The sequence below is a fragment of the Macrobrachium rosenbergii genome, chromosome 55 (assembly GCF_040412425.1).
Source record: "Macrobrachium rosenbergii isolate ZJJX-2024 chromosome 55, ASM4041242v1, whole genome shotgun sequence".
In the NCBI taxonomy this organism is placed as follows: Eukaryota; Metazoa; Arthropoda; class Malacostraca; order Decapoda; family Palaemonidae; genus Macrobrachium; species Macrobrachium rosenbergii.
In genome coordinates, this window is record NC_089795.1 from 75,733,219 (window position 1) to 75,749,051 (window position 15,833).

Genomic DNA, 15,833 nt, shown 5'->3' on the forward strand with positions numbered 1-15,833 from the left:
ACAAAGAAAACCTTTACACTTTATTTCAGAATTGCAAATAAGATAATTAGAATATTTTCTATTTTAATGAAGGTTTCTGGAATTTGGGCTTCTTATGAAACATGATTAAGAGTCAAAGAAATGAACTAAAGGCCCACTGTTTACCTTAGATAACTTAGAAACTTTGGCAAATATATAGAAAATTATTGCATTACAATATAAGACCACTAAGTCTCTTCCCAGTGGATCTTGCCTTGCAAAATCCATGCAGGTGGCCCAGAAGAAGAGAGGTAGATTTAGAAGTGTTGCCTGTGGGACTACAGTACTGGTTTTTTTTATGTAAAATAAAAAAATGTAATTTTAGTTCTTTAATTTTATGGTGCATAAAGTCAGAAGAAAAAAAATTGCAAAATTATGGATTGTTTTTGTTAAAATCCATAAAACTACATGTTCACTTATAATTAACTAAGTACTTCTAAAATATTTTCTAGAAAATACTTCTTGGTTGCCAGTATTCATAAGAAAGTAAATATCTTTACACCAAAGTTTATCATTCCTTTTTGTGCCTTTCAGTCAAATCTATGGGCATAGCCGAATAAATGATAATTCATAATTTAATAATTTGTTGTTTACGTAAACTAACAAAACATTTCTAGAGTTCCAGCAATGTAGATATAATCCCTCATGTTACAGCCAGGTGTGTTTCTTACCAAATCCATTCATGCTCAACCACAGGAAAATTCCATTCATCTGGATGCCCATAATGTGGTATTATATCAGCTTCTTCAAGTTCACTCCACTTGAATATAGGTTGATCATCATGTGTTGGCCCACTCACTGCGAGAATCCTATAATTCTTAAACATTTCATAGTTGGTTCCCTTGGCATCTATTCCTCCATGAATTTTACGCGCCAGAGTTGAGAATGGATATGTGCCATTGGCTGGATTAAGATCACTCCTAGCTGATACGCCATTCTCTCCAGTGTAGGGAGGTTCACACTCGCAACGAGCAAATGGGTCGTTCTTGAAATCATTGTAACGCATCAGTTTTAAAAGGGATTCTATATCTTTAACTTTTATGTGATCACGTGCAAATATTAAAGCCCTTGCTGTTTTGTCGTAAGAAAACCAGTCACCATATTTCTCAACATATGCTGGCTGACCACTCATGTTGAATATATTTTCAAAATATGGGGTGTTGTAGCTTGGGAAATACGTCTGCAGCAAAAGGAGGTCTGACAGATCTTCATTTTCAATGTAACCAGGCATTTGTTCTGAAACCCAAAGAGTGTTCGGCCTGAAAGAGAACAGGTATTGTAAATATGAGTGAAAGAGTTTTATAATTCTTAAAACTATGTTCATAGAGAACAGTGGTTGGTACAACTGGAGTTTCCATAATAAAGGGATAAAAAAAGAATTTTGACAAAGGAAAAATCTATTTCTGGAGAGGGGCCCGTGTCACCTGGTGAAAAAGTCCATTCAGCACTTATTTCTAGAAGTAATTCCGTTTGCTAGATACAGAAAGCTAAATGAAATGCTGGAGTTACTACCCCAGAGCGAGTAGCTCCACTAGATGGAGTGGTGTATGGAAAGGGTGAACTACAAAACACGGAACCTTATCCTATAGAGATTCCCAATGTCAAAAAGTCCCAACGAGAAGTGCTGATACAAGCCCATGCACTACTGCGGACTGTATATAAGGCAACACTAGCCGCATTCCATGTTAGCACCCACCCCACTAGAATGATGTTTACCATGGGAGGGAGAGAATGAAAAATAGGGTGGGTCACCGGGGTGATGGGCAGACTCTCCCGAAATAGATTTTCCTTTGTCAAAAATCCTTTTCTGGATCGGGTCCCTGTCAGCCGATGTGAAATAATAACAGAGAAATAAAACATCATTCTTATGCTATTAAAGACTTTAAATAGAGACGTTGAAAACTAGGAGAATTTTACCCTGAACATTAGTAAGGTCCTCTAAATTCATGTAATGAAAATAATGAAAGTGGTAGAACCATCTAAAGATCTTTTTAAAAGAGAGGATCTGACAAAATTGTGAGGTCCTGTCTAAAAAAGCCTGTAAGGAGAAACTGGTACAGAAACAGACCTTGTAAAGGAGTACTTTCCAAGGTGACCACCGAAAATGAGGACCTTCAATTGTAGATAGAAAGTTAGAGGTGAGGAATTCTGCAACACTACCCCTGATGAGGGAAACTAAAATGATTGGTTCCTCAGACAGACAGACAGTACAGGAAAACTAACACTAGAAGCTAAGCTGATTAAAAATTTTTTTTTTTGGGTCTTCCCAACAAGGAAAGGTAAAGAACAAGATGATTATTGGTTACCGAAGCTAACTCCGATACATTACTCAAAGACCAAGGAAACCGAATGTGGACGGAGTACTGTTCTTGACGTAACACAGACCTTTAGGGATGAAAGTTAAGACCTGTGAGTCTGGTTCCAATAAAACACTTTCTCGAGGTCAATGTGGCCCATCATTGCTGTAGCTTCGAAAACTATGTGAAGAGTGTAGTTACTTAACTGCAGAACCATACTGCAGTAGTAGGATCCCTTAACTGATTTCAGGAAAACGGTAATAACAAGACCAATATCAGTTTCCTCCTAAACTGTAAGATTCTACAAAGACCACAAAGCCAGGACATCAGAGCTTGAGGGGGCTGACGCAGGCTGAGTTTATACCAGACGTGACAGCTTGATAGGTTGTGGCTGAATTGGGTTGCAAACAGACCTACTTCCAGGCCAGGAAAAGGTCACAAGACTACCTGAATGACGCTCCGTCTAAGGACTATTCAACACCAGGGAGGCCTGGGTAGGGAAAAAAAAGTAGTGACCTTTTGGACCCCTATGAGAAGGGTGGTAGACAGAGGCACTTGTGTCTGTTTGGTTATGGAGAAGAATGAACCATAACCTGAATGAAACAACTCAGTCCCAAAACCACTTGTTTGCCAGTGCACTATTGCTGTTTTGTTCAGAACCAGCCTAAATGAAACCTCTTGGGGGAAGTTTCCCAAGGACAGGAAGACTGTCACCGCCCTCAAAGCGTTGATATGGAACTGCCGAACGTGACCGACTAAGTTCCATGTACTTCATTGGGCCAAAATATCCACCTCACCCGCCCAGAGAGGTGATGGTGTGGAATACTGAGGCCGGAGGGGAAAGCTGGAGGAACTGGCCGGGTAAGCACTTGATAGTTGTGCAAGGCCGAGGCCACTATTCAAACAGGAGGAATCAGAGACACGTCCTGACTCATACCCGATCATAAACTCAGCTTGACTTCAGAAGGAGAACCGTCACCGAAGCAAACGGAGAAGAACAAGACCTTTTCTTGGAGCACCAATGAGAGAGGTATGCTTGAGTTGATGAAATGATAGGTCGCCCTTGCTATCTCTTTCTGCTTCCACTGGATTCACAACTACTGAAGGCTACCCTCCAGGGAATCAGGTGGGATTCCTTCCTGTTTCTTAAAGCCCAAAGACTCTAAACCGATTATAATGACTTTGGCACCCTCAGGCAATTCCGGCGCTGGGTGCCAAAATAAGTTGTGGCAACTAGATATGCAGCTAGTATAGCCTTCTAAAACTGGACTGTTGAACTACGGTATTGTTCAAACTGGCAAAAGACTGGAGCTGCATTGAGGAGGGCACGAACCTGAAGGGGTACGCCTGCTCCCGAGTCTGAATCCCAAGTAGGATAGGACCTTTCTGCAACCAAGATGTGAAAGGAAGCGTCGGGAAAGGTCTATAAGGCGGTTATGGCTCCACGGAGCAGAAGGATCCAAACCCACAAGACTGTAAGCCTTAACCGAGACTTGCCGCATTGAATAAGGAAAATAAGCGGGACACGCCGGAGGAAAATTTCCAGTGGAAGGGAACTTCCTTGGCAGACTGAAAAAACCTGACAGGCCATTCTAAAAGACCCCCAGAACTCTGGCCAGAGGCTGATTGAACCTGATTGGGGAGGGGACAACATTCCAGCTCCACCCGGGCCTTGATAACTATACTCTGGGCCCAGGGACTGAAGTTCAGTGGCCCCGAAAATGGTACAACTTCCCACCCATGAGAAATACTACAGGGAGGAGGAGGCTTGATTGCCTCCCCTGAAGCGTATGCCTTCCCAATTTCTCGGAGGGGGTAGGATGCTTCCCTGCTCCTATGATAACCTCTCTGAGGGTCAGAGCCTCTGGCCAAATGTCTAGTGAAAATTCTTTCCTTAGGTTTTCGTATGAAGCAAAAAACTCGGCGGAGGCACGTGGAGGAGGCAGAGACACACGGGGGGTGTTACAAGGGGCTGATGTGTTGGCTGAACCCGCACACATCGAGGTGGAGGCTGGAAGTGAGAGGCTGACGACTGTCTAGGGATATTAGCTTTCTGGGCTGGAAACATTTTACCCAAGTTCATAATGTGCCTATAATAAAAGAACTTGTATTATATGTAGAAAGACATTGGGAAACACTGCTGTCTATAGCTGTTTTAACATGTAAAACTGAACTGTTTGTTGTTTTCAGACTTTTCAATTGTGGGGCTTTTTCAGCCAATCGGACATAGCTTTCCATTTTATCTCATTTATGATACAATGAAATTTGTAATTAAAGGTATACAGCTGATCAAAACCTCAAAGAAATGAAAATAGAAAATTGTGGCAAACTACCCATGCGGCTGAGACCTTAAAAACCATACTTGTGATGGGGGCAAACGTTACCTTCATACCAGTGGAGTATATTAGGAAGAAAAATTAGGTCATGATCTCTCTAACCCAAGTATGTACTTTAACTTTTGTGGCACTTGATATAAAAGCACTACTCATTTAAGTAATGCTGCACATTCGAGACAAGAAAATATAGTTTATACTGAGGAGAAACATTTTGAGCTGGAAAAAGCAACTTTATAATACTTATATCATAAGGGAAATTGAGTTGAGCATTCCTTACTTTATGCTACTCCCTGGAGTAAAGAGATTGTAGTCTACAATCATCCACTGGTTGTTATAAGTCCCACTGTTGTACAATGAAAATTGGCGAGTCCAGCTTTCTCCATCGATTGCTATACGGTTTGCCATTATACCTCTCATCCATTCCATAACCTGTCATATATTGGAAATTGTAGCACATATGTTAAAGAATCAAGAATTGGAATGAATTGCGAAAATTAACGATATTAGAGCAACAGTATGAAATGCATATATATGTAACCAGTCGAAAACATTTTGGTTACCACACTGGAATAATAACTACAGTATAAAAGAAAAATGGTTTAATGAGAATAAAAGTTGTCCCCTTTCAGGTTCTAAGAACTTTTTAGGAAATATAGCTGCGATTATTCTGCATTGTAGACCAGAGAAAGTCTCATTTTCAACTGAACTTCCATGAAGTTCAAAAATAAAGATTATTCAACAAAGGCAATGAATATGAATAGGTGCCTGTCAAGAAATAATTTTGGTATTCGATGGCAACAAACGGTAGCCGTTAGTTTTCAACCTGTTATCAAAACTTAGAAAATTAGGACTAAATTGTAATCAACTTACATTTTATGCAAATTAATGTTGTGCGATTTTTGCATAATATTCTTCAAGACTGCGTTTAGCTTTCACATGAACACAATTGAAAAGTATTATCAGACAAAAGACTATGAATTATTCATAGTCTGAAATGGAAAAATATGCTTACAGGATATAAAGAGTCTTTATAATCTTACCTGTCCTTCTGGTTGAACGTATTGCCAAAGAGCAGGATTGTTGTTAAGCATGGTTGTCTCTGTTGAAAGTAATCCACTAGATATGAGGTTAAAATCATCCCAGGAGTATAAGAGACCTGGATAAGATGAGAAGGCGACTGTGTGACCTGGGATTATGTCTTCTGGTCCTGATTCACCAGTACGACGGAACGGAAAAATGTTCTTCTTGTAGATTCGTAACTGAAAATCAAATGGATGTTCATTGGAACAAAGGATAATAATGATATATTTGATGCTTACCAATTAGCGTAATATATGTATTAAAATTAAGTCCGGAATTGACCATAGGTATTGCGGCTACAAGTTGAACAGTGCGTGTTTAGTGAAAAATCCAAGATGAATTCTGTGTTCTTATGCAATATAGCTTTAAATAGTTCATGAATTAATCGCCAGATTATAAATTTCGTCCTCTTCGACTTTCCGTGGTTACTTACAAATTCCAAGCTGCGTGGCCCACATACAGATCAGAATTGTCAGGAAGGAGTTTGATAATTGCTGAGCAACTTCCTTCTTTCGGCATGTGCCCTGATTCGACCCATTCATCCAAGGTCATGTTGCGTATTTCTGGGTCCAGTATTAACTCCAAGTCCACTAAATCACCCACTAGATTCAGCATCCTTCAATTAATGGAAGCCAGGTTGTAAGTGACTATTCAGACAGAATATTTTATTTTTAAAATTATATGACTATGAGGACAAAGTTTAAGACCAACTGTTAACGGAAAGATATTCATGATATGAAAGCTAGTTGAATTGTTGTTATTGTTCTATCTTAATAAGAAATATCACAGGAAGCAAGATTTTGAACAGTAATTCGACTTGAGTTGCGTACTTATTCTTAAAGGTTGGCATAAATGTCAAGTTTTTCACGCATATTACATCATGACTTACAAAATTGTGTCATCCTCGATAAAATGCTCTGCAAACCGATTGTATCCTTCAGCAACGCCATCTACTTGTGCCAGAATCAATCCAAACTGGAAATGGCTGAAATTCTCAAGACATGGATAGACAAGATGCATAGGTACATATTTCATATGAAAAATAAGAACACATTAGGTTGTATAGTAAAATAAATTCATGTTCATTCGAATGTTCCTCCCCTTTCAGTGAAAAGCTATAATTTTACAACTGCAAAATATAAAATGTAGTTTCCGAGTTCTTTAATGCACAAATGCTAATTTATTTCTTGATCTAAAACTTCAAAATGATGTAGTCGTTGAAGAATTTCCCTGTTTCTTTTGTGCTTTCGTTTAAATTGATATTTTCAAGATTGTTGAAGCAAGTTTAAGGTAAGCTTACAGATGTTTATCCAAACTAAATGTGCTAGTAGTGTTTACGGTCTTGAGAAAATACTAAGAACGAAAAAGAAGTTGGCGCTTGAAAATGTTTTATAAGATGATGATGAGCGGTAAAGGGATTCAGAAGTGTTCTTACTTGGTGCATGATTGGGTCTTGACCTCCTTTTTCTTGGATCATAGTTTCCAGCCATTTCATGTTGCTGTCTACAAAAGCATACAGCCTGTCACAAAATTCCTGACCTTTCTTGTCACAGTATCCTTCCCAAGTATTCCTGTAAGAAGTCATTCTTCAGTAAAGTTCTAGAGTGTACTTAAGTTTATCCTATAACGTTATGCTACAAATACAAACTACTTATTTTTGTTGATGTTTGGTGCTTTGTTCTTGTTACCTTAACACATATCCTGTTGGAAAAATATCCTTTACATCAGGGAATCCATGTTTAGTTTCATTTCAATATACTGTATAATGGACACGAGGTGGCCAGTGTCATTTTCTGTAACAAGCACTAACCTGTTAGCACCGAGCTCCTCAAATATGATTAATACTGAATATCAAGGGTCTCTTTTTTTTTTTTTTGTGGTATGTCTTGGCGAGAAGTGAGTTATAAGGTCTTTCTTCTTCGGTTAATTGCATGAAAGTGGTTATCTACAACTTTTCCACTTGAACCTCGGAAAAAGGCACACAAGTAAAGTGATTGGTTACGTAGTTTTCTTATCATTTAATTCCATGCTAGTTAATTTATAGTACACGTCAGAAAATGACAGCTACCATGATGAAACATCTCATGGTGAGCCTCCTCCAGCAAAAACTGCTGTTGAATTAGAAGTATTAGACCTTGCAACTGGATTCATGCAGTTGATTGGCTCTAACTCATTCCACGAGTCGGGTTTACACTGGTACAAGCTCTAACTGAAGGAGCTGTCACTTCACCCCAGTTATATAGACTGAATTAATGGCTTTCTGCATATCCTAAGTATGTACCTTCTTAATCTAGCTCTATAGTTACTTAAGAATCTTAATTCCAAAGAACATCTTAGATGACAGCCCTGAAACAAACCCTGTGTGCGCTACAGTACTGATGTCTAGTTAGTTTCACTTGTATTATTGCGCCTTCTGAGTGAATATTTTGTACATGTTAATTATCTTCAGTGATAATGATTTTTTCAGTGATAATGACACTAGAAATGTCATGAAACGTAATGTACCCAAGCCAGTAAATTATATTTTTATTTATTTATTTATTTTCTAACATCTAATGCCATGCAGTTCATGAAGTCTTAGGAAATTGTTAGAGTAACTATTGAAGTTTTGCAATTTCTGTAATTGTTGTGTTGTGCAAAGGCCGATGGAGCGGCATCCCAGGCTCTCGATTTTCCATACAGAAGTGAAACAAGAAAAGAAAGAAAAAAAGGTGAGATGAACGCATAAGGATACGATAACTCCTCCTGAAAGATGTGATTGTAAGAATCACGTGAAACGAAAGTCGGACTGAATTTCAACCATTGGCCATAGAACGTCTTGGTTGAATGGAATGAGTCCTGAGGTCCACGCCAGGCTCTTATTCCCTTTAATGCCTTAACACTCTTGCATGCCATCTTCGGGAAAGGATCCGTGATGTCATAAGGCCAGCTTAATCTAAAGCAACCTACCAACCTTGGCCGTGAGGACTAATAAACAGTCACTTAGCTCAGCCAGCCATAGGTGTTGGTCTTCACGAACCGCTTTGGAGGCACCAAATGCTGTGTATTTTCCATCTGTTCCCTTCAGTCCCTTGCCAGTCAGTTATGCAACTTCTTTAACTCAGCCGTGCTCCAGTTATCACTTCATTTAGGAACAAATCCTTTGAGCGAGCCATATGATAATCTGAAAATATTCTTTTCGTCTCTTTAAAATAATAATAATAATAATAGTAGTAGTACTAGTAACCTGGTCTTATGGATGTTTTCAAATATAAACAAATGTAATTACTTGCAGAAAGTGAAGAAAAATACTCGTATTAGATGAAGAACGAAATCTTTGAATGTCATTAGATCAGAACCTATCCAAACCTTGTTTATTGAAAAGGTATGTACCTTGCACTTTTCTCCAGTTTTATGTACCTTGTACTTTTCTCCAGTTTATGTACCTTGCACTTTTCTCCAGTTCATGTACCTTGTACTTTTCTCTGGTTTATAGTCTCGTCTGACGTAACTTTTATTAATGTGACGATAAGCTGTGGTCATCAAACAGTTCCGTTACTTTATTCTGCAAGCTTATGCACCTCTCATGGGAGGTTATGCCTAGTTATAGGATGAAACCTTTTTTCTCTTATCAAACTGCTGAATGCGTATGGACTGATAAAAGCTGTGATGCTTTAAGGGTATGTTGTTTAGGCATTTCCCTTCCATGACGTAAGTGGTGATACCTCAACATTGGAGCTGTACGTCACTAACAATTACAAAGATAAATTTTCAGGTAATTAGAATATAAAGAAGAAAAACATGGAACTGATCAAAGGAGGGCAATATCCCCTTTCCTCGCCTACGATAAAAAAAAAAATATGTTAGAATCGGAATTTTCCATAATATTTTATCCGTCGTAGAGTTCGGTTACATCATCAGTCGCAAGATTATGGATGTTACTCACCTGTAGGCATAGTATATCAATTCGTAAGACAAAGCTCCCTCAACAATCCCAGCAGCATAGGCCTGAACAGTGTCGTCAAAGTCGCGATTTGTCTCTACCTCTAGGTAAGCAAATCTGGAAGTGCCACGGGAAAATGGGATAATCCAAACCATCGTTCATGTTTTTTTTTAATTCATGAAAAAATGGAATTGTACAATGTTGGTACGGTATACATAAAAATAGAGTATTGTACAAATCTTTGTGTAATTTTATCTTTCAAAAATTTGTTAGTTATCTCCCGTCTTTTCGTATCAGATTGCCTAGGTTTGATGACTAAATTTAGACTCCAGACGTTTAGTACTTGATTTCGAGGCAAGCGGATTAACAGTTACCCGCCATTGGTTATATATTAATTTTTACATTTTTATTTCTTTCATGGGAAAAGATTAAAGAATATAATGAAACTTAGCGTTGATTATATTTTTTTTTTTGCCCAGTTACTAGTATCAGTTATATAATTATACAATTGTGTCCTTTCATTATGACTGAAAATGGGAGCTATACGAGAAAATTAACAAACCTAAGTAAAGCGTTATGTTTTAAGTGCTCTTTGCCACCTAGCAAAAACGGCAACTTTATCAGGCTGTCTACCCTTTACAGTAACTCAGAACTGAAAGACTTACCCTTCATCAAAAATGGCATCGGTGAAATTGCCCTTGGCAACCCACCCCTCAACTATGGCCCCTTCGTGGATCTCGTACCCAGAACCATCGTGAGTGACGCTGACAATGCTTGCTGACGAAAGGCTTACGAATGTCAGCAACAAACCTTTTATAAGAGTTGACATTTCTTTAATAGATAAGGTGCTCACTGTGAGTGCGACCTTTCTTCATGTAACAGGCCACTGAAATATAAAGATTAGAACATTAGGCAGCGCTTTAGAAGAACAACTGGAGTCAATAGATCTATCAGACTATTTTTAATACTCTCGTAATGCTACTGATAGTGATAATATTTTTATTGCAAAAATTATTTTTACCGTTATGGTGGAGACTTTTGTGACGATAAAAATAGAAAAGATAACAATGACCTTCAAATTCCCCACAAAGACAAGCTGAGTCATATTACTTGTGTTAGCTCATTCGCCCGATAAAAGTTCAAGTACAGACAACAGATTATTACCTATGATCTGACGGGCGACTAACCAAACGGTCACAGATTCTACCAGCAACCGCTCCCCCCTTCTGTTGGGGGTTAGTGCTGTCAGTGCACTGTAGACATTACAAAGGGTCTTTGCAGCGTCTCTTCGGCCCATAGTTGCACCCACTTTTTAGCCTTTTGCTTTACCTCCATTCCCGCTTCCTACCTTCAGTCTTGCTGGCCAACCTTTCTAACTGTTACATCTTAGTGCAACTGTGGGGTTTGCTCCTAGATTCTTGTATGTCATCTCCGTTATTTTCTGGATCTCTTTATCGTATTATCTAACCACTCATCTCCGTATTTTCACTTTCTTAATCGCAATGTGGCCGAAAGTGCCCCGGTGCTTGGCTTGACAGCCTAAAGTTCATAAAATGAGACAAGATTATACCATTGACGACGATTGGCAGACAGATTATAGTGTATATATATATATATATATATATATATATATATATATATATATATATATATATATATATATATAAGGTGTGTTTTTGTTCATAGAAATCTTCAATTTAGGGAAGAAGAGGATAGCCAGAAGACGTGGTAACATTGTAGACATTATTATTTCTCAAATCATACACAACCGAGCTTTCGGGATTACATAACTTTTCCCATCATCAGGCTCACTTATCTATAGAATGACATGAAATAAAATGAAACAATAAGGACACTATACTGACTGACTAGATATAAAAGCATTGGCAACACTTTAAAATACATAATCATGTAAGGTAAAGATAATCGATGATAGTATGCAAAAATATACAGAAGGAAACAAAGAAACGAAAATTAACTGTAAATCAAAACTGACACAAAAGCAGTGACTAAGTAAGAAGAAATTACAGTCTAAACAGAAATCGTCAAATAAAATGATTGAGCAGACAGATACAGAAAAAAAATGCAAAATGAATATTCAAAATAAAAATAATTGTAATATAGTACAAAAAGCGTACTGGAAAACTTACCGTCATGTCTGTAGCGAAAAGATATCTGGGAGAGTTAAGAGTAGAAGCTGAGAATGGAAGAGGGTGAAATGGTGTGGTTTTAAAAACTGTGCAATGTGCAATGGAACTGAGGTAGTTTGGCTACTAAATGTTTGTGATTGCTGTTTGAAATGGAGGGACTCTAAAAGTATGTGATGGTGGCAGGAAATGGCATGGAGTCTGATGGCACTGTTTTCTTCTTTGCTTGAATTTGAACCTGTATGATTGCTGACATCCTTATGAGAAACGATGCAAACCTTAAGTAGGCGCTTGGTGCATCCCACAGAAGTCCTAAAATTACATTCAGGGCAAGTGAACTCGTAAACTATACAGGTACGCATCAACTCCGGAAGTGTCTTTAAAGCGAAAGTGTTCCAGTAGTTTGAGGGTTATTAAAAGTAAATCTGAAATTAACAGATGGATACAGATGGCTTAAGAGTGACAATAATTTGCGTTTGATTAAAACAGAATTGTTAGTGAGTGGTAGAGAAACATACATTATCTTTTTTGGGTAAGGTACAAACTTACAAGCTGCAGTTTTGGCGTAAAAATATTGTCTATAAATATTTTAGTAATTTTATAGATAGTTCAAGGGATAACAGTTATTTCTAAAATACATCCCTAAAAACCTGACTTCCACGTCAAAGTTATTCCAGTTGGAAAAAGCTCTATGAATAGAGTTTTGCAAGAATTAGCGTTGACAGCAAGGGGGCAATGACTGAAAAAGTTCAGCCCAGTGCCGGTGCACGTTTTCTTACCAAATAAGCCAGTCATAAACTTACCCTGAGAGAGAGAGACCAAAATATCTAAAAAGGAAATGCAGCCACTACATTTTTTTCCATAGTAAAATTAATATTAGGATGAAAGGAGTTAGTAAAATCTAAAAACAACTGGGCATGACATTCTTCAGTAAAAGGTAAAAACGTGTCATCTACATATCGTCTTTAAAACATGGGTTTGAAAGTATTAGGGCACAGACTCAAGAATTGTTCTTCTAAATGACGCATAAAATATATTAGTGAAAGAAGGTCCTAAGGGGGAGCTCATGGCCATGCCATCTGTTTGCTTATAAACTTTCCCATTAAAAATAAAATGTGTATCTATGACCGAAAGCTCCAGTTTAACTTATTTCTGGTAAAACCGTGGTAAATGGTACTAGGGGTAGGGAATAATTTTCCAAGGATAATGTCAATGGTTTTGAAAACAGGGACATTTGTAAACAGGGAAAGAACATCAAAACTAACCATAACTGTATGTGACTTTTGCTCAAGAATATGAGGGGCAAAAGAAGAAATCTGCAGGGTGAGGCGGTTGTTAGTACATAAACATCACTGAGAAGGGGAACAAGGCACTTAACCTATTTCGAAATTAGGTGAGTAGCAAAAGAAGACCCTGAATTTTAAAGAGAATTATATTTGCTTTTAGAAGTAGCAGTCATTCTTAAGTTGGTTCAAAGCACGATTTATTCTATCTTCAACTTTGAAAATGGTACTAAATTCAGGAGCACCTGCTTCAGAGAATTTACCGGATCGGACAAAATGCTATTCATTTTTGCAATATAAACATTGCGGTTAAGTAGAACTACACCTTTACCTTCATCTGGTCGGCAAATTATGAGGTTATTTCTATTATAAAGTTTCTTCAAAATCTGTTCCTCCTTAAACTGAAGTTTTCTAGAAGCGAAAACATAACCAGTTATCTGCGCCATAAATATGATGTATCCATTCTCCCTCTTCCGTTCCCAGTTTCTACTCTCAACTCGCCCAGGTATCTTTTGACTATTGACATGAACAGTAAGTTTTCCAGTATGCTTTTTGTACTTTATTATCATTATTTTTATTTTGAACATTCATATCTAAAAAAAATTTTCTGTATCTGTCTGCTCAATGATTTTATTTGACTATTTCTGTTTAGTTCGTAATTCTTCTTACTTGGTGATTGCTTTTGTGTCAATTTTGATTTACAGTTAATTTTCATTTTTATGTTCCCTTTTTGTGTACTATCAACGTTTATTTTTAAGTTACATGCTTGTGTATTTTAAAGTGTTGTCAATTATATATAGCTGTTTTAGTACTTTTGGATCTAGTCAGTCAGTGTAGTTTTCTTACTGCTTCATTTTATTTCATGTCATTCAATAAATAGGTGAGTCAGATGGTGGGAAAAGTGATGTATTCCTGAAAGGTCGGCTGTGCTTCTGTAAGATTTAAAAAATAATAATGTCTACAGTGTAACCAGTTTCCCGGGATCCCGGACAATTTTGAAGGTTTAATAATCCCGGGATATTTTTGCAAATCCCTGGAAATCCTGGGATAAAAATTAATTACAAAAATAGGGACAAATTTGACTACAGGATGGTTGTAGACTTGTTGTTCTGTTTATATTTTTATATACTGTAAATACAGACAATTTCTGTCATTATCCTTATGATAATAATGATAGATGTCTAGAGTATGTCACTGTTTTGATATTTATATAAAATACTTTATATTTTTCAGTGGTGTATTTTCCCATCAACAACATCTTGCTAAAATCTTTTAAAATTACTAAATCTTGTAAAATTTCGAGTTGCAACGCTTTTTGCAAGATAAAAGGCCTGCCAAATAAATCACGGAGGGAAGATAAAGCGTCTGTTTCAGTGTTTCCAGTTTATTGCAGTAACTAAATCCCGGGACAAGAAAAAGCTCCAAACGACAATCCCTAGACTAACAAATCCTTTGGCTATCGTTCCTCCCATGTGTGTGTATATATATATATATATATATATATATATATATATATATATATATATATATATATATATATATATATATATATTCATACATACATAATACATACTTATATATATGAATGGTTCAGTCAAGATTTGCTACTCATTCTGTGCACACAATTTGATTTCATCAGTTGAATCTTTTCATCATTCGTAAAAAAAAATGTTTCTTTTTAAATAAATCTTACGGTTCGCCTATATATCTTCTGAAGCTGAACTCGATGTACCTGGGAGTCCTTTTTCGCGTTGCTTTCGGCAAGAGCTTCTGACTGTGACTGCAACCAAGGTCTAAAGAACTGCAACAAGCATATCTTATAAGAATAGACCGAGTCTGTGAGAATTTCCACATACTATGGGTTTCCATTTTATTTTCCCTCGTGTATGAAATTGCGCAAACAATAATCAGAAATGAATACCAAAACTTTAGTATATGATTAGCAGTGATGGAGATGTGCAATGATGAAAAATTTTCTATATTATATGGTAATCAACTAATCTTTATATTTTCTAAGGCGTTAACTGTTAACTGCAAATGTTGCTTGCGAAGTTACAAAAAAAAAAAAAAAAACGAGTAGCTGATATTTGACTAATATTTTGCGCTCATGTGACGCAGGCATTTTTTTCAGTTTTTTAAAAACCATTTCTATTCTAAAACTTTTATATGATTTTTACAACTCAAAAGTGCGCTCAACAACAATAGGCATTACTGAAATCTAAAAGCATTTTGGAGAAAAGACAAAAGAATAAACGTTTATAAAGACAAGAATGCTCGAAAGAACAGGGATAGATACATCCAACTAACCATCTGAGGATAATTCCTATCTCCATATAGTTTATTTACACTAAATCTACACGACCATCTTCATCAATTCGCCAATCGCGATAGCTGATTGCTCTACCGAACCAACCAGAAATTGAGGACCAAGGTCCAAAGTTGTGGACAAGTGACCCGTTTGATAATTCTGCACCGCAACCATTGCATTAAACTTCCCAGGCGATAAGCGCAGTCAGTGACCGAGATGCAGTTTACGATAAGGCGTCTGAGATAAAGTCTGAATCTCACCTGAAGTGCTCTAGAAAGGATTGCCATGCACGATATGCTATTGGGTTACTTAACCTACTAATGGTGCTATGCTCTGCTGCTATGCGCTGGGCAAGACCTGCAGTAGTGATATAAGATGTGCCGATACCATTTATTGGAGGTTTAATGAAGTTTGATTAATGAAAATTTATATGGTGTTAAAA

The 15,833-nt window shown here is 37.2% G+C and overlaps 1 protein-coding gene across 4 annotated transcripts; it reads right to left on the reverse strand.

Moving 5' to 3' along the window:
- Window positions 1-14,871, reverse strand: LOC136835437 (putative phospholipase B-like 2). Of its 4 annotated transcripts, none has more exons than XM_067098977.1 (10): window positions 14,777-14,871; window positions 10,818-11,192; window positions 10,319-10,539; window positions 9,657-9,770; window positions 7,167-7,302; window positions 6,621-6,706; window positions 6,165-6,347; window positions 5,692-5,910; window positions 4,929-5,080; window positions 1-1,277 (listed from the first exon to the last, which is right to left on the reverse strand). In XM_067098977.1, the coding sequence occupies exons 3-8, from the start codon at window positions 10,480-10,482 to the stop codon at window positions 5,844-5,846; spliced, it is 750 nt and encodes a 249-aa protein (XP_066955078.1). In that variant the 5' UTR covers window positions 10,483-10,539; window positions 10,818-11,192; window positions 14,777-14,871; the 3' UTR covers window positions 1-1,277; window positions 4,929-5,080; window positions 5,692-5,843. The 4 variants fall into 4 exon arrangements, with proteins under 4 accessions (XP_066955078.1, XP_066955077.1, XP_066955079.1 ...); XM_067098976.1 differs by having other exon boundaries at window positions 14,777-14,869; XM_067098978.1 differs by lacking the exon at window positions 10,818-11,192 and having other exon boundaries at window positions 14,777-14,865.
- Between the last annotated feature and the right edge of the window lie 962 nt (window positions 14,872-15,833).

Excerpts from the sequence above, each read along its gene's own strand:
- LOC136835437 (XM_067098976.1), bottom strand. The coding sequence starts at position 5,742 with ATGCTTAACAACAATCCTGCTCTTTGGCAATACGTTCAACCAGAAGGA. Across the intron at positions 5,081-5,691 it reads ACGTTCAACCAGAAGGACAG|GTTATGGAATGGATGAGAGG; the intron begins GTAAGATTATAA and ends AATATATGACAG. Across the intron at positions 1,278-4,928 it reads ACTCCAGGGAGTAGCATAAA|GCCGAACACTCTTTGGGTTT; the intron begins GTAAGGAATGCT and ends GTTCTCTTTCAG.